Consider the following 19,220-nt stretch of genomic DNA (forward strand, 5'->3'; position numbering starts at 1 on the left):
GGTCATTTCTCTGGTTTAAGTTTGTTTTGAGCTTTTTCAGTTATGTTATATTTTTGAGTACCTAATTAAAAGCCTTTTTTGAGTTCACGTCTGTCTCTGGAGTCTGCACCTTGGGTCCTTTTCCTGTCTGCACACAGCCACACCTAACATACTCAATATTCACACTGAAGTCTTAGTTTGCCTGACTGGGGATTTTGACTTCAGCAGGAAATCTACAGCATAGGTTCGTCGTACCCACAAACCTCTCTGAAACCCTGTAACATAGCCTGATGTGCAGCTCCCTGGAAATGTAACTGCACGACCACAAAGTAATTAACACAAGCATAAGTACTGGCGATGACATCAGCCACTTACATCGGTTACATTGTTGGCTCTACAAAGATGCACTGCTGAAGTCTAAGACATTCTAATATTTGGTGTCCAGAATCCATGAGCTGTAATGTACATTTGTTTTTAAAACTTAGTTTAAAGACATGTTGCACATACAAATAAATAGTGCTTATAAAACGCTGGAGGGGCACAGAATGACTACTGATTATTTTTGGGGGGCTTGTTTTTTTTATTAAATAAAACAACACACACAGCATTACCACATGTTAAAAACATGACAGCCTTAATCACTCAGACACTGGAAACAGGGTTGATCTGTCACTTAACAAGTGGATTTTCTAACAGTTTTGAGTGTACACTATTGTGAAATTACTACAATACTACCAGCTCTCTGAGACTGTAGCACAGTAGCATTTAAGGCTAAATGCTAACACACTCCACATCCTGACCTGAGTTTGGTAAGTGTAAAGGACAGTTGTAGTTTAGAATATTAAAATACAAATATTTCTGACTAATAATGCATAAGGCTTGTTGTGATGCCATTAATTTTACAGCTATATTTCCTAATTTACTAATGACGGCCGGAGACAATCACTATTTACAGTTTTAATCATGAAGAAGCCATAATTTTGTATCTGCAAAACCTTGACAAGCTATCCAGTTGTAGTTCAGTGTTTTCACTAAGCTACATTGTGGTGGTAGGTAAGAAGTCAGAGAAAACTAAAGCTCTCAAGGTAAACCCTCTAGGACCACATTTTATGCCAGTCCAGTGATTCAGCTAGCCAACAGGCCCACACTGCCATTGTCAGAGTCTTACAGCTACTTTGATTATAGCCGGTTACTGCTTAACATTCCTAATTCAAAATGGTTTGGTTTATAAAATCTTTCTTTTATATTTTGAAAAGATATTGATCAGTGAAGCAACAACACAAACTGTTGTTTCAATAATCCACACAAACCTAAAGTGGCACAAAGTTGAGAATTGATGGGGCATTAATATTTTTCCTGTGAGGTAGTTCTTATAGTAACTTTCCAAGTGTATTTAGAATATCATTCTAGTTGCGGTTACAGTGGATGCTTTGAGCCAACATCAGCAATTGATCTTCTAAGATCCCGAGCAAGGAAAGACGCTGCTCATGCTAAAAGCATTCACATCCCTCAAATAAAAAGCCTATTCTTTCTTTTTCTTTCCCTGGTGCGATCAGCTGCCAAAACAAACTGGTGCTGTGATGAATGCAATAAATATGATCGATGGGATATCTGGGTGCTGCTGACCTCACACCACGCGCCAGAGTGGAGGGAGCAGGTGCTGCTCAGATTTACAGCCCACCTCCTCGTGATATTCCCCTCTCTCACACACACAGACAGCGAGCCCTTCTGAGACACAGTCACACTGTTGAGTTTCCACAGCACCCCTACAGCTCACGCCGACTCTCAGAGAAACAGGCTTATTATTGTCTCTGGCTATACTTCATGTCCAACATGACTATGCATGAATCATATCACCACTAATAAAACCAGCAATGATTTTACAGATCATCAACCAGTCAGTCCAGCTGACAGTTATTACAGTAATTTCTACTGGGAGGAGCACATGGGGTTGTCGGCGAGGTCGAACAACTCCTTATGCGTTGGCTCGTAAAGATAGCTAATTGATCTGAGGGCAAAGGCAACTCTGGAAGTGAACATATAAACTACAGAGTTTTGCCAGGAATAATAAACACCAGTGCTTTGGATGGGTCATTACAAACAATAAATCTGGGAGGCATACAACAAGTTCAAAAGAGCCACTGATGAGTCACAAGATTAAAACCAAAGGCAAAATTTCTTTGGTCCCCCTTGTGCTGCTTATGCATCAGGGTTTTTATACTTTGGTGGTTGTTTTGGAATCCTAGATGTAGTTATGGGACACTTAGACACTTTAGTACACTTTAGTAAATGGATCAGGGCTTTATTGAACTGTAGCTTAAGTGAAAAAAATTACCCTTGCTCTTAGATCCTGATCAATCCTGCCTTTGTGCCAGGCTGATTGAGGATAGGTAATTAATGTGCATTTGTGGATAAATAACTAAACTCAAATGCTCTCTCCCTTTCAAAAAGCTTGTGAATAGATTGTAGTGCTATGTAATGCTTCAAGTACATAATGAACTGACAACAAACTACCTTCAGCTCCAGTTAATGTTTTGTCAAACTCAGCTTAATGATGAGTCTAGTTTGACCAGTCCTACTTTGTCTTTAACAGTCTTTAACAGAGGTCACTTTTTTTGAAAACAAACGAGTTTCACTTGGAACAAGAAATTGAGTTTAGTGTGTTGTACCTCTGCTCTCAAGTCAATGTTTTGATTGTAAATCCACCGAATTTCATCACATAACTAACTAACTCCACATATCTGTACCAAATGTTGCTGTGCTGAACAAATTAAATTCTGATTTTGCAAAAAGCCATTCTGCTCACAGCTGCCTCTTTTGTAAAGGAAAATTGTTTGGGGACTTGTGCGCACAACACTGTTACTGCATTGTTGTACCAGAATTATAGTAGCCTCTCTGTGTGTTGAGCAAAGAGATCCAAACAGGTCAATAAAATGAGGTAAAGATTTCTTCCTGAAATTATTTTATTTTAGGATCCTCACCCTGACATGTGACAGGTTTGCCTTTCTGAGCTTTCATTTGAGGTCCCTGTTATAGAAACTTTGTGAACCACCAACTTATGTATGGCTGGACAAACCAAACCAGTTCGACCACTACCATTTAGGAATGGAAAAATTTGACCCATTTACACTCTAAAATACCTCCAAAACATTTATTATCCTTTCATTTGGAAACAAAGCATATTTGACAGGACAAGAGCAGAAGATTATTAGCACTTAGCAAAACCCCATCCAATTTTCTTCTCAATTATCATGAGGACACTAGAAACGTGAATCTGAATATTCTAATTTAATTCTCACCTCATAGTCTTTGTGTTTTGACCCCTTTCCACTCATGCTAACTCCCATCTCCAATCTTACTGCCACTCCAGTGCCTCTTGACCACATTACTACACTTGCTATCCTGACAAGAATGGCTAATAGACCTATTTTTTTGGACAGGGCTAAGCTAAGCTGTGCAGATCGGGGAGATGAAAAGAGATTGGATGGGGAACAAAAAAACCTCCAGCAGCAAAGAGACTACGGGGAAGCTGTATATAGGGCATTAGTGCTTGGTTATAACTAATTATATCTCAAGTGAATCGCTCCTCCAGGCGTGGCAAGGGATATCTCTCTATTGTTGCACTGTTATGAAATGAGTGCTGTTGCCATACTGGGGATAATGTGTGTGAGTGCAGCAAGCTGAATGTGTACAATTCTCTTTGCTTCCTGTATCATGATTATCAGGGCACTACGTCTGATGAACATAAATGAGTGTCATGGAGATGTGACACGATGATGCTGTGGGGACTCTTGGGTAATATATGTGAAGGTGATGGTGTCAAGGAAATTGGTTTTCAGGGTGGGGACTCAAGGCCAGCGCAAGAGCCCAGTAATGAAAAGAAAGGATGAACAGGGAATAGAGTTCTCCATCTCTATCATGATAACGCTGTCTGTGCCATGTATCCAGGCACAGTCCACTTCAGCTCCACATCAATAAGGTGAAAACAAGCGCCAAGATCATAAAGACATCGAGTAAGCATTAACTCCATCCACTCCAGTTAAATAGAGGTATTATTTCTTTTCCTAGAGGTTAAATTGCTTTTTGTACAGTTTGGTAGCAGCAGCTGATTTTTAAAATTCCTTTTCTGCTAAATTTTGTTTGATTGTGCAGTTTGATAGATCATGGTTTAAAATGATTCTATTATTAGTTTATGGACCAAAATCAATACTTGGTAAAACTGAGTGTAACTGATTAGATATTGAGACTTTATTTAGTTAAATATGCTGGATTTGAACATACAATAACTACTGCAACATTAGCATGAATATAAAAAAATACCTTCTCCCTCCAAAAAATTTAATTTGTGTTTGCTTTTATCGTCATTGTAAAATAAAAATGTGACATGTGACAAAATGACACCTGACAGAACTGTGTCACACAATGTATGCTTTTACTACAGTATAGGCAAGAAGCTAGGCTCAGCTCAGTGTTGTCTATATTCTTTTGAAAGTACCAGCATGGTTCAACATGAATAGGGTACACACTAAATGTTTTTCTACATTCATGCTGCACTTGGTATATGCATCAGTTTGGTGGATGTTTCGGTAGAATACTGTTTATTCTTAGGTAGACATCAGGCGACTGCTGTTTGACAAATACAGTATTTTAGAGTGTGAGACATCATCAGAAATGACTCGACTACAGTACATACTACAATGTGACAACCAGTGCTTATTGCTTACATACAATTTAGAGATAGAAGTATACATATGAGTAAGTCAGTAGAAGTGACTGTAAAGACAAAAAGGAGACTTCAGCAAAGCAACAGCCTAGAGAATGAATATCTTACATGGTGTATATACAGTCATCATCTTTATCACTCGCACTACACCTTTTTTCATTTTACTACAGAAATGTGGACTAACAGCCTGCATTGCACTATGTGAACGCCCTGATGGATAATTTCTATTTGATCACATCTTCAGCAATATTAACCTTGATGCCTCCGCAGCTCTCGGCTAGACACGGCTTTGTTCTCCCATCACCTGTCTGCACATCCATCAGTGTCGTGAATGGTTTCTTGGAGACATTGAGGGGTGACTGCTTTGAGAGAAGATAAAATGCTGCATTTTGACATGCCTGGACCCCTCTATTCTGAAGCCAATCAGTGATGACAGCGTGGCAACCTTCAGTTCCCTCTCTTCCTCCCTATTTCTATTTCCATAACCTTACAAATAGAGCAGCTCTCTGAAGTTGCCGTCCTTTGTGATCTGTGACAAACGCAATGGTAGCTGTCAGCGGAGAGGGAGGATATGAGGGCTGATGTGCTCTCTGAAGTAATGCTCAGCCTTTCATGTTGAGGCAGAAGAACCAAAGACCTGTCTCCTCTGTGTGTGTAGGCCTGCCAAGCACTGGCTAGCAAAGTGTAAGTGCAGGAGTTTTAGCGTGCCTTTCTAATCCACTGCTTTCACACAGGTCAGTCTCATTTATTATGAATGTGAAGTTCTGTGCAAAGCTCTTTGATATCGGGAAACAATTTAGAGCTGGCTGAGAGTCAATATCATAAGGGACCAATAAAAAACATTTTTAATGTGTTACAAACTTCAGGTCAGCTTGTGTTTCCTTATAAAATTCACAGTAGGCTGTATTAGTCCCGGGTGACCATAATATAAAACATTACTGAGTCAGTGCCTGGACATGTGGCAGTTGTTTTTAGTTTCACCTAAACTAAAGAAGGTCAGGTTAAAGTAATGATGATATTGGTAGTGATTTCAGACATGTTATAAAAGGACATGGATGACAAGGACATAGGATCCTTGAATCGCGTGTATAGAGTGACTAGTTAATCAGTGAAACTTACACAGAAATCAATGAACTTTGTTTCTGGATGAAGGTCACAGAGATCGAATGAAAAACACTCATAATTAAACAAACCCAGGCACCTAAAAGGTTCTTCACCTTAACAATTAATGGAGCAGTCTTTTTTTTTTCTTTTTTTTTTTAGCTCAGACTGGCAGCTGTCAAGATTATCCTCACGTTTCATCCAGAGAGTCACGCTCCTTGTAAATGGAGTCTTTGGCAGCAGCCCACTTTGTTCTATCGGGGACAGAATGAGGTATTAGGGCAAATTAGTCTCATTTCCAATTCACTGACTGGGCCAGATCGATTTCCTTCATTTTCATGCACAGATGGGATTAAATGGCCAGATTAAAGATGAACTCTTGGCACTGTCCAAAAGGTAGATTTATCATTCTAAAGATGAACACAAATGCAGTGAAGCAGACACAACATGATTTTCCTCTTTAAACCTGCATTCAAAGTCTTCAAGGCCTGTTAGCTAGGTCATTAGCTGCCATTTTCTAGGAGATTTCTGTAATGTCTCAGACCTTTTCCCTTGGCATTACTGATGAAGGCCACACTGTGGTGTTTCTGATGGTTATGTTATAGTTTTGCTGGTTATCTTTTAGAAGTCCAAGTATAAAAACAAGCTACCAGGCTACAACACATTGTGATGGACCACATAAAGATTTTGGCAGTCAATTTGGATTTCCCTTTTCTTCACAATATTTCCTGAAGATGTGTGAGGTCCGGTAAATCACCTAGTGAGGTAGGCCTTCTTGCTACAACAACACAGGGGGAACACTATTCACCCGCACTCTGGGAAAAGAGCCCAAAACTCAAACAAAACACATGCATCATCAATAATTTTCTCCAGACTTGTTTCCTTTTTGAGTTTGTGCGTATGTGTGTCTGTTAGTCTCTTGGGCTCAGAAGCTGCTTCTGGCTTCTCATTTCCCTACAGAGCACTCATTTATTGAAGACATCCAACTACAAAAATGCTATTCAGTTTGGTGCCTCATTTTCCCACAATTCTCCTCTTTCAGAAGCGGCTTCCACTGAAACACATATGGAACATGGTGTCTAAACTAAGTGCTTATTTATTCTGTGAAAATATTTTCTGATTGAAAAATATAAACAACTGGCTGTTCTGAAAGCATTCTGAAATCCTTTTGACTGCCAATCTTAGTAAAGGATTAAGTACAGTATAATTGGCTGGTGTGCCTTGCTGTGACAGTCAACTCACTTTTTCTGATTTTAAATTGAATTCCAAGTCTAATTATAACCTGTTTTGCAGAAGAGAGGCCTAATGTTTGCTTGTTCATTGCAGATCAATAAAAAAAAAAGATGAAAATTGAACTTGAAAATTCTCTCGAAAAGTGAACCCGGAAAATATTTCGATTTTTTTCACATCCCCCAAGAAAGTTATGTTTTTGGTACCACTGACATGCATGTCATTCTGTCTGTCAACATGATAAGTATCCTATTCCTTTGGACTTCTGACCTCTTCTTTAGAGTAAAATAAGGTCAAACATTCACAAAATGCAATTTATCTTTAAAATTATACTTAAAATTCTGCTGCCTTTGTTTGTGTTGGCAACATTTAGGAAATGATACTAATATACGGGGGTTCTAAATACCACACTTTAGTTTGCATCCAAATATCATATCACATTTGACCTCTGATCTATAACCTTGATTTATGTTCAGTTATTTACAAATCAATGCCTCTTATCTATTATTATCCTCTTGCATGTTTATGTAATCAAAGTAAACATCTATCATGCACGATTAACCTTAAAAAACATTTACAACATAAACAAACAAAAATTATAATGAATGTGTACTGCTCTCTGGGCAGGTACCTTGGTTGACATAGAGTTCCTGTTTTGTTTGTTCTAAAGTTTACTGCTGGACACAAGGCCGGTCTTACTTTACTAAAAGTTTGCACAGAGGACTCAGTGGCTTCAAAACTGATTGGCAAAAATTTAAGGTGAGCACTGAGACACATTTCCACTAAAAACAGCCAAAAGTAGTGTTGTGTAACCAATAAACACAGAACATATGTGAGTGGACTTTTAAGTTAAAAGCAGCAGCAGTACCTGTGTAGCCCAAAGAGTTGTCATCCTCATGCTCAGTGGTAGGAGCTGGTGTTGCCCCTTCGCTGGCACCATCTTGAGCGACTCCCATCTCTGTCAACAATAACACCAAAGGGACTGAGAAACTAGATGCATTCTGCCCACTTTCCACACCCACGGTCCAGACCTCCAGCCCTCTGCCTCCCTGACACAGGCAGACTGCAAATATGCTCAGAAGTGCCAGGCTCCATCCCTGTAAACGCTGTCTCTTGCAGAGGAGTCCAAACACCCACATCACGCAAACATCAAATAATCCAAACACTTGTTTAAATTCCTTTTTATGTGCCTAAAACAAAGCAACCAAAAACTTTTGAAGTTTCAATCAGCCGGTAGGTGAGAACAGATCCATCAGAATGATCGGTTGATGCAATCTTCAGCTTTTCTTTGGGCTCAGCAGGAGGCTGTTCTGCTACCCTGTGTTGGGATTGAATGTGAGCATGTGTGCGCACAACAGAGTCATCCCTACAATATCAATAGCCATAAGTGGCTGCACCCCTATAGGAGCACATGTGGTGGACAGAAGAGGGAGGGCCAGGGCACACTCTGCATGACTGACAACATCACTCTATATGCACACACATACACCGTGCACGCAGTCCTGATGCAAATACAATTATGCACCATTAATCGCTAATCAGTTTCTTTTGATTTGTGCCCGTCTTTGTGCCTGTCTCTCTTTTTGGATTGACAGATTGAGTATGTGTGACAGACTGCACGAGGGCGGGACAGCACGGGGAAGAGAGTAAAAAGAAAGGCCAACGGGGCCCTGGTGTATCTGGCTTATCCAGGAGCCGAGAGGCCCGCTGTGCCCTTATGATGACTCTGTGTGAAATAAATCAGGCTCAGCCATGCCCATTCTTTTTGTGTACCACTGACAGGGGGTTAATGTGGGCTTGGCAGTTGGGGTGGGTGGTGGTGGGGGTAAACTGAATCTTAATCATCTAACCCCTTTAGCTAAGTGAGTGGCAGTCTGTCGGAAGTATCTGTTTCCTCAATGAGATCTGGCATCACTTCAGATAAATAGCAGACGGGCAGACGGAATTGTTCATTGGAGAGTACTTTAAGCCATTAGAGTGAGAAGAAGAAGGTGACCTACAATATCGTCTGCCACTCCCACCATTAGAAAATTGACAGTCCAAATTTATGCAAACTTTTCATACACAGCAATGACCTGAAATCACATTTAACAACAGCACTGGACACATTAATGATGGTAACCACAAAGAAGACATTCAAAATGCAGCGATTACGCACCCCTGCTGTGCTTGCAGTGATGCAATTAGCGTGGCAGTAAAAGGGCTTCATGCTGGCCCGAACGTATTATCTGGCACTTTTCTGCCTGTGTGTTTGTCTAAGCAACAGGATCCGACTGACACAACAGGAGAGCAGAGCCACTGAGTCACACATTAATAACCATGTAGGTTACTCAGTATCGTGCATGCGAATGAAGTGTGATGACACATGTAACGAATGAGATGAAAATGTGCATGGCATGAAGAAACACAGACATCAACAGCAGGTCTGATGCACTGTCTGACAATTATAGCGTGACACCGGCAGTCAGAGATTGTTTTTAATTTGTTCACAACAGACAGATTAAACACAAACATCTGCTACTGGAAAAAAATGTAGCTTGACACTGGCAGCAATTATAGCCTGAAAGCAAGGACAAAAATATAAATGTGTGTTTTTGCAAAAAAATAAAAGAAAAAAAATAGTATACATAATTCCACAACCAGGCATATATAAACTAAATCAAATACACCGACTTAAAGGCTTTTTTCTCATTCTAGTGGAAAAGGATGAAATTAAAAAAAATGTTGTTAAGTTTATAAACTGAGTCCAAAGGTCCATTAATAGCAAATAACACTAACAAATATTGTGGAAAGTATTTTCAGCTTTACTTAGCTTTAATTGAACATCTTCCTTACAAGCATAAGGAAAAATATCAATCTGCCAATTTTAAATAAAATAATATCCTGAATTTGTTTACTTTTTGGATGATTATGACTTACTAGTTTATTTCAGAGCTTTCAACATCATCTTACAGTTTTTAATCAGCAGATGATCTTTGCTCAGTTGTGAAAATGGCCTTTACCATCTATTTCTGCTGGTGAAAACAGTTTGATATGACTGACAACCATTGAGCTAACCTTTGAGTTAAGATAATTGTGTCAAAGACATATCAGCAGAAGCATGTTATTATAAAAAAAAAAAAAAGCATAAGATCAGATAGTCTTAGACTTTGTGTTTCTCCATCTCCACTAGCTTCGAGTCTTGTCTGCAGTATCTGCCCTTTACATCTTTATGCTGTATTTCCTGGGTGGTCCATAAGCGGAGGTCCTATTAGAGACCACTTCAGAGTTCATTAACAGGTGGTGTACACAGATCCCCCTGGGGCATCAAGACAGATATCCAGACCCACAGTCTGGATGTCCCTTTCCTTTTAGCCCAAACACAGCACACAACATCAGATCCCCTGCTAACTAATTAACATGGTCCATGTGGAGAGAACTAACTACTTATTTAAAGATACAAAAGCATACATTCTGTCTCTTAAACCACTCCCTTGTTACTCACGGGCCCCTGGTTATAAGCCCTGGCCTTGGAGTCAAACAGAACAGCACATTGCTTTTTCTCCACCACAGCTGTTTCTTCATGTCCACAGGTTAGGAACTGTTAGTATCTTAGCAACAACGTGAAGTCAATCAGCACTTCAGCTGCTGTCCAGTCTGACTTATGCAGTTATTGCTAAGTGACAAACGCTGGGAGCTTGTAATAAATGTGAATGAAGAAGCTGAGAGACTTGCTGTTGTCTCATTGTTATCTTGTCACTGGCACCCTGGCAGTCTGCAAAAGTGATGGATGGGCTTAAAATGATTAGTTTGGGGAGTCTGACTGTGGAGCTTGTTAAGAGGACTGACTGATTATTTGCTGTAGGACATGTTCCTTCACACAGGCTGATCAGAGAAGCAGCATATTTCTGTAAGGGACCTCAAGCCATTTCACTTATTAAATTGGTTTCTTTGAGAATGTTCTCCACTAACATCTGTTTACTTTTTTTGTCTGATGACAGAGGGGAAAAGTATGAACAGCCAACAAGAATGCTAATTATTAAGCACAGTCAACAAGATTCCCACTGCTTTCATTTGTAGCAGTCATTCTCAAAGCTGCAAATTTAAATAAAATCTTTGCTGCTGATAGTCAAACGCATAACACCATCTTAAAACTTCATTTTTTTGTCATTGAGGAGCTGAATTCAATGGCCTTCACTATAACAAAACGTTAAAGAAAGAAAGTACAAAAAGCTCCTTCAAAAGAGCCCTTTTCAGCAGAATCTACTCTGTCTGCTTCATCTGTTTCTACAGCACCATTACATTCATTTCCATTTTGATTACTCTTTCTTTGTTTTCTGCATGACTAATGGAGTTTTAATTAGGCCTTGAGATAATACATACGTACGCATTAAGGACAGAAAGCTGGAGAGAAGTACAAAGTCAAAGTGGAGAGGCAGTTTTTTCACGTAGAGATGAATAACATACAGTGTGAAGAAGAAGGGTGGAGGGTGAGCTTAAAGAATAAAAAAAATCAACTTGTGCCAGACAGTGGATGAACTGAATGGCCACACAATCCCCAGTATATAGTAAATAAGTTTTTTTTTTTAACTGTGAATAATGGAAATCTGTTTTAGTAGAGTCTGAGAATAAAACCATGATCGTCAAAATGAGCATATTAGGACCTGTTTAAATGAGAAGTTTGACTTTAATTAAAAAAAAATGCATAGTTTCTTTCCCCTTGAAGATTAGAGAAGATCAATACTACTCACATTATCTTATAGTTGGGGTCAGCAGACTTAGTTTAGTACAAACACTAAGAAAATCTGCCTACTGCTGCTCACAGTTTTTTTCCTTGGAGTCCACACTCATGGCAAATAAATAATCCAACACAATTGCCAATAAAATCCCTATTTTTCATTTTTACATTTCAGCTTTTGTACAGTTTAAACTACTGATATAATATAATATATATAATATATACTCATTTGTGACTTTAGAGATGCTGGTAGGCAGATTTTATAGCTTTAACACAAAGCCAAGCTGGGTATCACCCTTCACACTAATCTAAGCTAGCCAGCTGTAGCTACATACCATATAGACCACATTTCACATTTTATTTTCAAAACTGGTAAACTATTGTTTAAAGACAAGATTAAAACGGTGCGTTGACAGCATAAAATACCATGTCACAAACCATTAAGTCATGCAGCAGCTGTTGTGAGAAAGTGGAGCAAATGGCTCACACTCACACATGCACACTTCAGCTGTGCCGAAAGGCTGGCTCTTAACGTTCATGTATGAAACCATACCCCTGCAAACACGGTAAAGTACATTAATAGCTAGCTGATAATACCTTTAGCTCCAAGCATGAACTAATTACTATACCAGAGCAGTTTAATTCATGATAAATGAGAGGAAACCAATATATACAATCCACAAGCTGTTACTGTTTGTATTTTATGTTGCTCTGCCAAGCCCTGTGCATATTAGTTGTCTATAACCTGATCTGTGAAGGATTAAAGTATATTTAACCAGCTAAAACTGCCCCATTAGTAAGAACAAACATGACTTAGAAACTGAAAAAGATATTTTATGTGTTTTTCAATAGTTTCTGTAAGAACAGGGGGAGCGCTTGAGTATGTTTAAGACTCTATTTAATTTCCCACACAACTATTATGTTTTCAACAGATATTTAAGAATCAAGCCATGATATTGACAATGACAAACTACAATAATCAGGCCTGTATTAGTTCCCATGAGTGAACTGCGGGGAAAGGCTGACGGAATGACTTTGCAGCTTTTCCACCAAACCCTCTGATGTCCTTAACAGCCACAGGTTCATTGCACCAGCTGGAGAAAATAAAACGAGTATAACGACAAAGTGTTCTGATCAGACATGTTAGTTTGTGCAAGAATGCCTGCAAACAGGATTTTGCTATTGACAATTTCACTGCGGTTGTGCGAACTGTATCCTTTCCCCCCTCATGGTTTCGTTGGTTACAAAACTGCCACACACCTCAAAGTTGGAATGTGACTCACCTCTGAATGCATGATTGGTTGATTGTTATTAAATAGAAGCACAAACGTCAAGGAAGAAATATGTGCCAATTTGCTCACTGATAGATTTGCTCGGAGGGCATCGGCAACCAACCACAGAAAGAAAAACAGTGAGACAGATCCAGGACAAAGAGTGCTGATTGGCTTGAAGGGTGCTAAATATTGCATGGTCACTCTGCTGAGCTGCAATCGGTGAGTGCCAAGTAGAATCCCACTGAGCGAGCAGCTCACGCTGAAGCTCTCATAGCTGCTTTCAGGGCACCTTTATCCCTGAAAAGCTAACTTTTGCAAAACACTTTTTTATGGACATCTTATTCCCACACCTTTACGTTATGTAAAACATATATTATCATGCTTACTTAAAATGTTGCCTCTCAGATTTGTTTAACCACACTGATGTCAAATAAGTTCAAAGCCTGCAAGGAGTCTGAACTTGCTTTGACATCCCAGTGGAGCTGAGGCAAGCATACTCCAAGCTGCCAAAAGCCCAGATGTCCATTTCTGTGACACTGGAACACTTTTTCTGCTCAGAGAGAGACAAATTGGAGGATGGAGAAAAGAGAATGAGAGAGAGGGAGAGACTTCTCATAGGTGAGAAAAATATGATCTTTCTAGAATTTAAAGTTCTGTAGCCAAGGTGAACAGCTCATGGTCATGACTCAGAGGCAGCTTGTCAACATCCGCACCATCACTGCCGACAGACTAGTGACCTTCTCTGACTTCCCGGTATAAAATCTGCTTCATGCAGCTGCTCTACCCTGCACTTCACTCAAATACCATAAGATTTCTTTGTATGTGGGGGTGGTTTGTGTGAGTAATGACAGCTAATACTAGTGTTCAGATTCTCTTTCTTGGTCTATATAAGACAGAGGATGGTAGGGGAAAAAGTAATCTATAAGAGAAACTGGAGGCTCGTGATGATAGAAAATGAGTTTAGAGGGCAGCAGAGCAAATAAATTAGACCTCACTTCAAAGCAGCGGCAAATTACTGACAAAATACAATGATGGCATATTGTCCTGCTCATTGATTCACTTAATCAGGCAGTGTGCTCTAAACATACAAACACACATGCATGAACACACACAGGGAAAAAACACCCTCTAACTCAGTTCACATGTGTTTTTTAATAATCTCTGAAAATTCCATCAATATGTTAATGTGAACAATTCTTTCCCAAACCAAGAGACCAAAAAGCAAGCCTCTAATCCGTCATTCCTCCCAGTAACATTTTCTGGAGCTGCTCCATCGCCGAAGTCTGACTTTCCAGGGACAAGGAAAATTTCTTGGGTTTTTATGCTTAAATGAGATTTGGTGGTTACTGACCAAAATTCTTGACATGTGACCCCAAAACTTGTTGGAGTATTTAAACTCGAACTCTTCTCATGCAAATTATGCAGGACAGAGATGTAAAGACTTGATAGTTGTTTATCATTTCCAGTTCACCTGTGCCCTCAATGCCCAGCAAAGTTTCCTGGTAAACGCCTCGAGGTTGTTTGTGGCATTAACGTAAGCCAAGGGGAAATCTGCGACTTTTTAATTAAAGCTCATGAGAGGGGAAAAGATCCACAGCTGATGTATAACCTTGTCAGTCTTTGATGTTATGACACCCGGCTTTCAGTTCACACTAGGCACACCTCTTAATCTCTTTCTTCTCTCAAGCTGTGTTGTGGTCAAAACAAATGAGCAAATATGAAATGCATCTTGGTTTGGCAGTGTTTGCTGAACCGCTTCAATGACATGCAATTATTCCTTCACATAATGCCTTTTCCCCCCTGACCTCTACTTAGAAAAAAAGACCAGCTGTTAAAGGATGTGTGCATACATAAAGACAACATGACAAATTAAAGGAAAAAGCCTTGACCCATAATAATCTAGTCTCTCTGTTGTACTACGGAAGAAACCGCATTATGAAGGAAAGAATTTAAGGAAATCGAAGAACTCCATAACCAAAGCTGGTTGTTGTCCTTCCCTGTCAACTAAAGAGCTAATCATCTGTTTAGTAACTGTGGGATCAGGAAACATATAAAGCCAAACATGTTGTTACACAGTTGCTGTTCACGGCAGCTTCTGACTTATGGTAGCAAGGATATTTCCTCATTAGAGATGTACGCTTATAAGTGTGCTTTTCATTTTTCCTTGCATATTATGTTCTGGTGAGATGAGCCAGAGTCACTAATTATGGTGACACTCCGGAGTGAACTGTAAATGATGTTGTAAATTTGCATATGTAGCAGAAGTAAGCAAACCATATTTTGCGGCAAACAACAACAAACTTTTGAGGGATGTTTTTCTTTAATCTAATTTCTATATTTATCATATACACTGGTCAATGCCCATGCCCTGCTCTATTATAGAAATATAATTGTAGTAGTTATTAGGTGGTTGCCAAGCAATGTGATGGCTTAATAATATAAATCATAATAATCAAGTTTTGTTTTTAAAGTAGAAGTTAATTGTGGTGATATGAAAAATGTCTATAGGTACAAATGCTAAAATATGAGGAATTTTAGTCTATTTGTAGGTGGTTGCCAGGCAACACAACAATGTCGTAATATCTGATATAGATAAGAAAACTCTGGAGCCTAAGATGTTCCTGTGTGCTCGCTTTTGTTGCTCAACTTTTGATCATGTAGAAGGAGTTGGCAGACAAAGGAACAAGCACACAGACAGAAGGAAAGAGATTTACTGTAATGACTCAAGGGAATGATTCTGTCAATGTACGATATTTAGATTAAGATTTTATATACCATTGAAATTAAAGTTACAGATCTCTCCCCATTTATTTAGGTGGGGCCTTGTTTAACCAGAAATAACGATGCAGAAGGTTAGCCCAGAAGCATTTAGAAGGACTGGGGGAGCATTTTGCTGCCATAGTTTTGGTCCAGTTCCTCTCTTAGAGGACAGATGCAATGCCAACAAGTACAAAGTTGCTCTAAGCAATCCTGTTAGAAAACATAAAACATGCGATAAAACATTTCCATAAGGTAGTGGTGTCAGTACACTCAATTACCAGTATCAAAACATCATATATGGGAATATTTTTTGGAAGACTGACAATTATTCCTGAGGCACAGATCCAGTTCCAACTTAGAGAATCAGTGCCAAGGAGCACTGAAGTTGTTCCGATTTCACATCAGGATCTAACTTACTGAGACACTTTTAGTTTTTACATTAAAGAAAGAAAGAGATTAAATCATTACATTGTATCACATTTTATTATTTATACAAATAATTAGTTTGCAGTTTTACAAACCTGAGTTTCCATGCTTCAGCTTTAGTTTGATGTATAAGACAACACTTACTGGCATTTACTCTGAGATACAGGTATTTTGCACATAGCAGTTTTGCAATGATTCTGTTCATTTGCCCATGTCACAGTTCAGTCACGATCTGATCTGAAGTCAAGCAAACTGAACAAACAGCGAGCGCTATCTCTCTTTCCCAGCCTATCTCCCTCTCTTTCTGCCTACACAAACACTCTCATTCCACCACGGACTGGTGCTTGTCAGGGAGAAACATGTGTATGCTAATTTACTGGAGCACACACTAACCATTCACAGTCCAATGAGAGAGGGCAGATAAACCAACTCATGCTCTGAGTATGCCACTTTCTGATTAGAAGAGATGAAAATGAGGACTTGAGACGATGTGCGGTAAGAATGTTGCAGGCATGCAGCCAGTTTCTCAGCACTCATAAAACTAACAATCTCAGTAGACAGCCAGATCAAGTTGGTAAGACCACAAGGGGACTTAAATCTACAGGTCAACTTGAAAAACCCACCTCTTTTTCTGATGTTTAAGTTACAGTGTAGTTTACAGCTGCCAGCACGGATCAAATGTCAGAAAACCTGCGGCATGGCTGTGAGTTTGGTCTATATCACACACAGGCACGTCTCAAGTTTGTCATACAGTCTTGCACATCTGTGATGCCATTTTTAGTATAACAAACCAAAATCACTGTTTCAAACTTCAACTAACTCAGTGGACAAGAATGTGGATGCTGTTGGTAGGCCAGCTCAGATTAAACCCATTTGTGCTCTTGTTAAAAGAAAGCCTTTCTAAAGACAACAAAGACAGTAAGAAAAAAAGAAAGAAAAGAAAGCAAATGTAGTGTCTCACCTGAGGCAGTTTTTAAGCAAAATTCTTAAGGATGAAGACTGGATCAAGTTTTACAATGTGAGACCTCAACATCTGCTTTCTCTGACAGCTTAAGCCACTCATTGTATGTTCACAAAAGCAGTTTTAAAGCAGTATAGTGTATTTATGTTTTTATAATGTCCAGCAGGTTTAAGGAAGCTATCAACCCAGTCACTTTACCAACGTAAGAAATACACTAAAATTGAGCAACATATGGCTTTTGACAATATGACCTCAAACATACCCTTGAAACAATATTCTTCCATGCAATTCATCTAACTGTCATCTCATTAAATCAAAGCTTGTTTCCACCTGAAATTCTGCCTCTGCCACGGGGTGTTTAGATGACGACATAATTATAGGCCATAAAACAAATCACAATATTTCATTCACCAGTTTCCATAAGTCATTTCAGTCCGAAATCTTTTCTTAACGATTTACAACCTTAAATGTATCTACTAACCTCCCACTTTATATCTCCTTTAATATGATTCTCAGCTGTCTAAGAAAAACTGGATTTGTGTGTAGAATAGGAGCCACATACAAAAAGGGACAATCTGTGATATCCAACCTTATACCTGATATGGAAAATAATAGCTGACTGGCCTCATATAGGACCATATGAAGACTTTTTTCCTATCACATTCCAATATATACCAAGAGCAAATTCATTATTTAACCTCTTATTCAGTCACTGTATTAGGCAGATAATAATAATTTGCATGGGCATATACAATGTTTTCCTTAGACCCTTACTTTAAAAGCTAAAACTTTAAAAGTTATACATATAATAAATAACTTAATATTATTATTAGCTTTGGCAGTGTTAAAAAAGCCCACAAGCAGCTTCCCAGGCATGGCCTCTGATGATTTTTGCTAGCTGTAAAGCAGAGGTGTCACATGACACATGGGAGAGCCGAAGCACCGGAGGGCCGGAGGCTGTGAGAAGCACATCGTAAATCCAAGAAAGGCAGGAAATGCAACAAAAGGACAAAGTGCAACCCTCCAGTCCTCCTGTAAAGGCATAACAGCTCTCCCTTCTGTCACCCCTTCACCAAATGAAATCAGCAAAATTTATTAGTGACAGGTGAATTTCTGGATTGCAGCTAGATTATGGAGTGATGTGTTACAGGCAGGGTATTGCATTACCATCTGCTTGTGTTGAGTACTTTAAAAAAAAGGGTGAATTTCTATCCAAGGAAACTTGGCACACTGTCCATGAAAGATGAGAACGTAAGGTGGCTGCACACAATGGAATGGGTGATGTTCTTAGTTAATGCTTTATTGCAGTACATCTGAAGAAATATAAAACGTGCAAGAGACCAACAACATTTTTGTTACATTCAAAGGGGTTACAGAGGGTGAAACAAATCACATGGTGTCAGACATCTGGTGGTAATATGTCCAATAGCGGCTTTATGTGGCTAGGGACTATTTCTGTGCTCATTCCCTTTTATCCCACCATTTTCTGAATGATGTGTAAGGCTGCTTCCAGCATCTAGTACAAAATGAAGTGAGCATCTAAATATAATGTTATATAATACCTATAACATTAATCAAACTCAGTTATTAATTGTATTCCAGCTGCTTTTTCTACTCACAGTCTTCTCAAAATTAAGTTACAACAAGACAGTTCAATATAAGAACACCAACCTTGTATTGTTCCAGATTTCCAATTAGCAAATTAATTAGACAGGTTCATTTTAGGTCTTATGACGTGAGACTCCACAGCCAGTCTTCATTAGTGCTGATTAGTGTCGCTGCCACAATAGGCCTCTCACTGAATCATAAGTAGTGGGTGATTCCCTACTGTTCCATTGCTCACGCTGCACTTAAAAAAGATGTTGCAGCAAGACATCAATATTTCAGTCATGCAATAATGTGACATCATTTGAAAATGTTAAAAGCACAAAACCAGAATACCTCTTTGAATTAAAATCGTTTTAATTTTTTATGCAGTTTTATTAGAGATGCTCCGTGTGGTGGCAGTAAAGAGCAATTTAACGTCAGGAGTCTACCCACTAATCAGCC

General features: G+C 39.1%; 1 protein-coding gene across 4 annotated transcripts in view; it reads right to left on the reverse strand.

Moving 5' to 3' along the window:
• The window catches only part of robo1 (roundabout, axon guidance receptor, homolog 1 (Drosophila)), a 222,724-nt gene that overhangs the window by 136,859 nt on the left and 66,645 nt on the right, over positions 1-19,220 (reverse strand). For 3 of the 4 annotated variants that reach the window (XM_013914662.1, XM_005748130.1, XM_013914661.1), the window contains exon 3: positions 7,902-7,991. The exons of the other annotated variant lie outside the window; for it this stretch is intronic. In XM_013914662.1, coding sequence (XP_013770116.1) covers positions 7,902-7,991 — 90 coding nt within the window. The remainder of the gene's footprint in view (positions 1-7,901; positions 7,992-19,220) is intronic. 4 annotated transcript variants of the gene reach the window in all.

Source organism: Pundamilia nyererei, unplaced genomic scaffold (assembly GCF_000239375.1).
Source record: "Pundamilia nyererei isolate P.nyererei 1_Seehausen unplaced genomic scaffold, PunNye1.0 scaffold00214, whole genome shotgun sequence".
NCBI lineage: Eukaryota > Metazoa > Chordata > Actinopteri > Cichliformes > Cichlidae > Pundamilia > Pundamilia nyererei.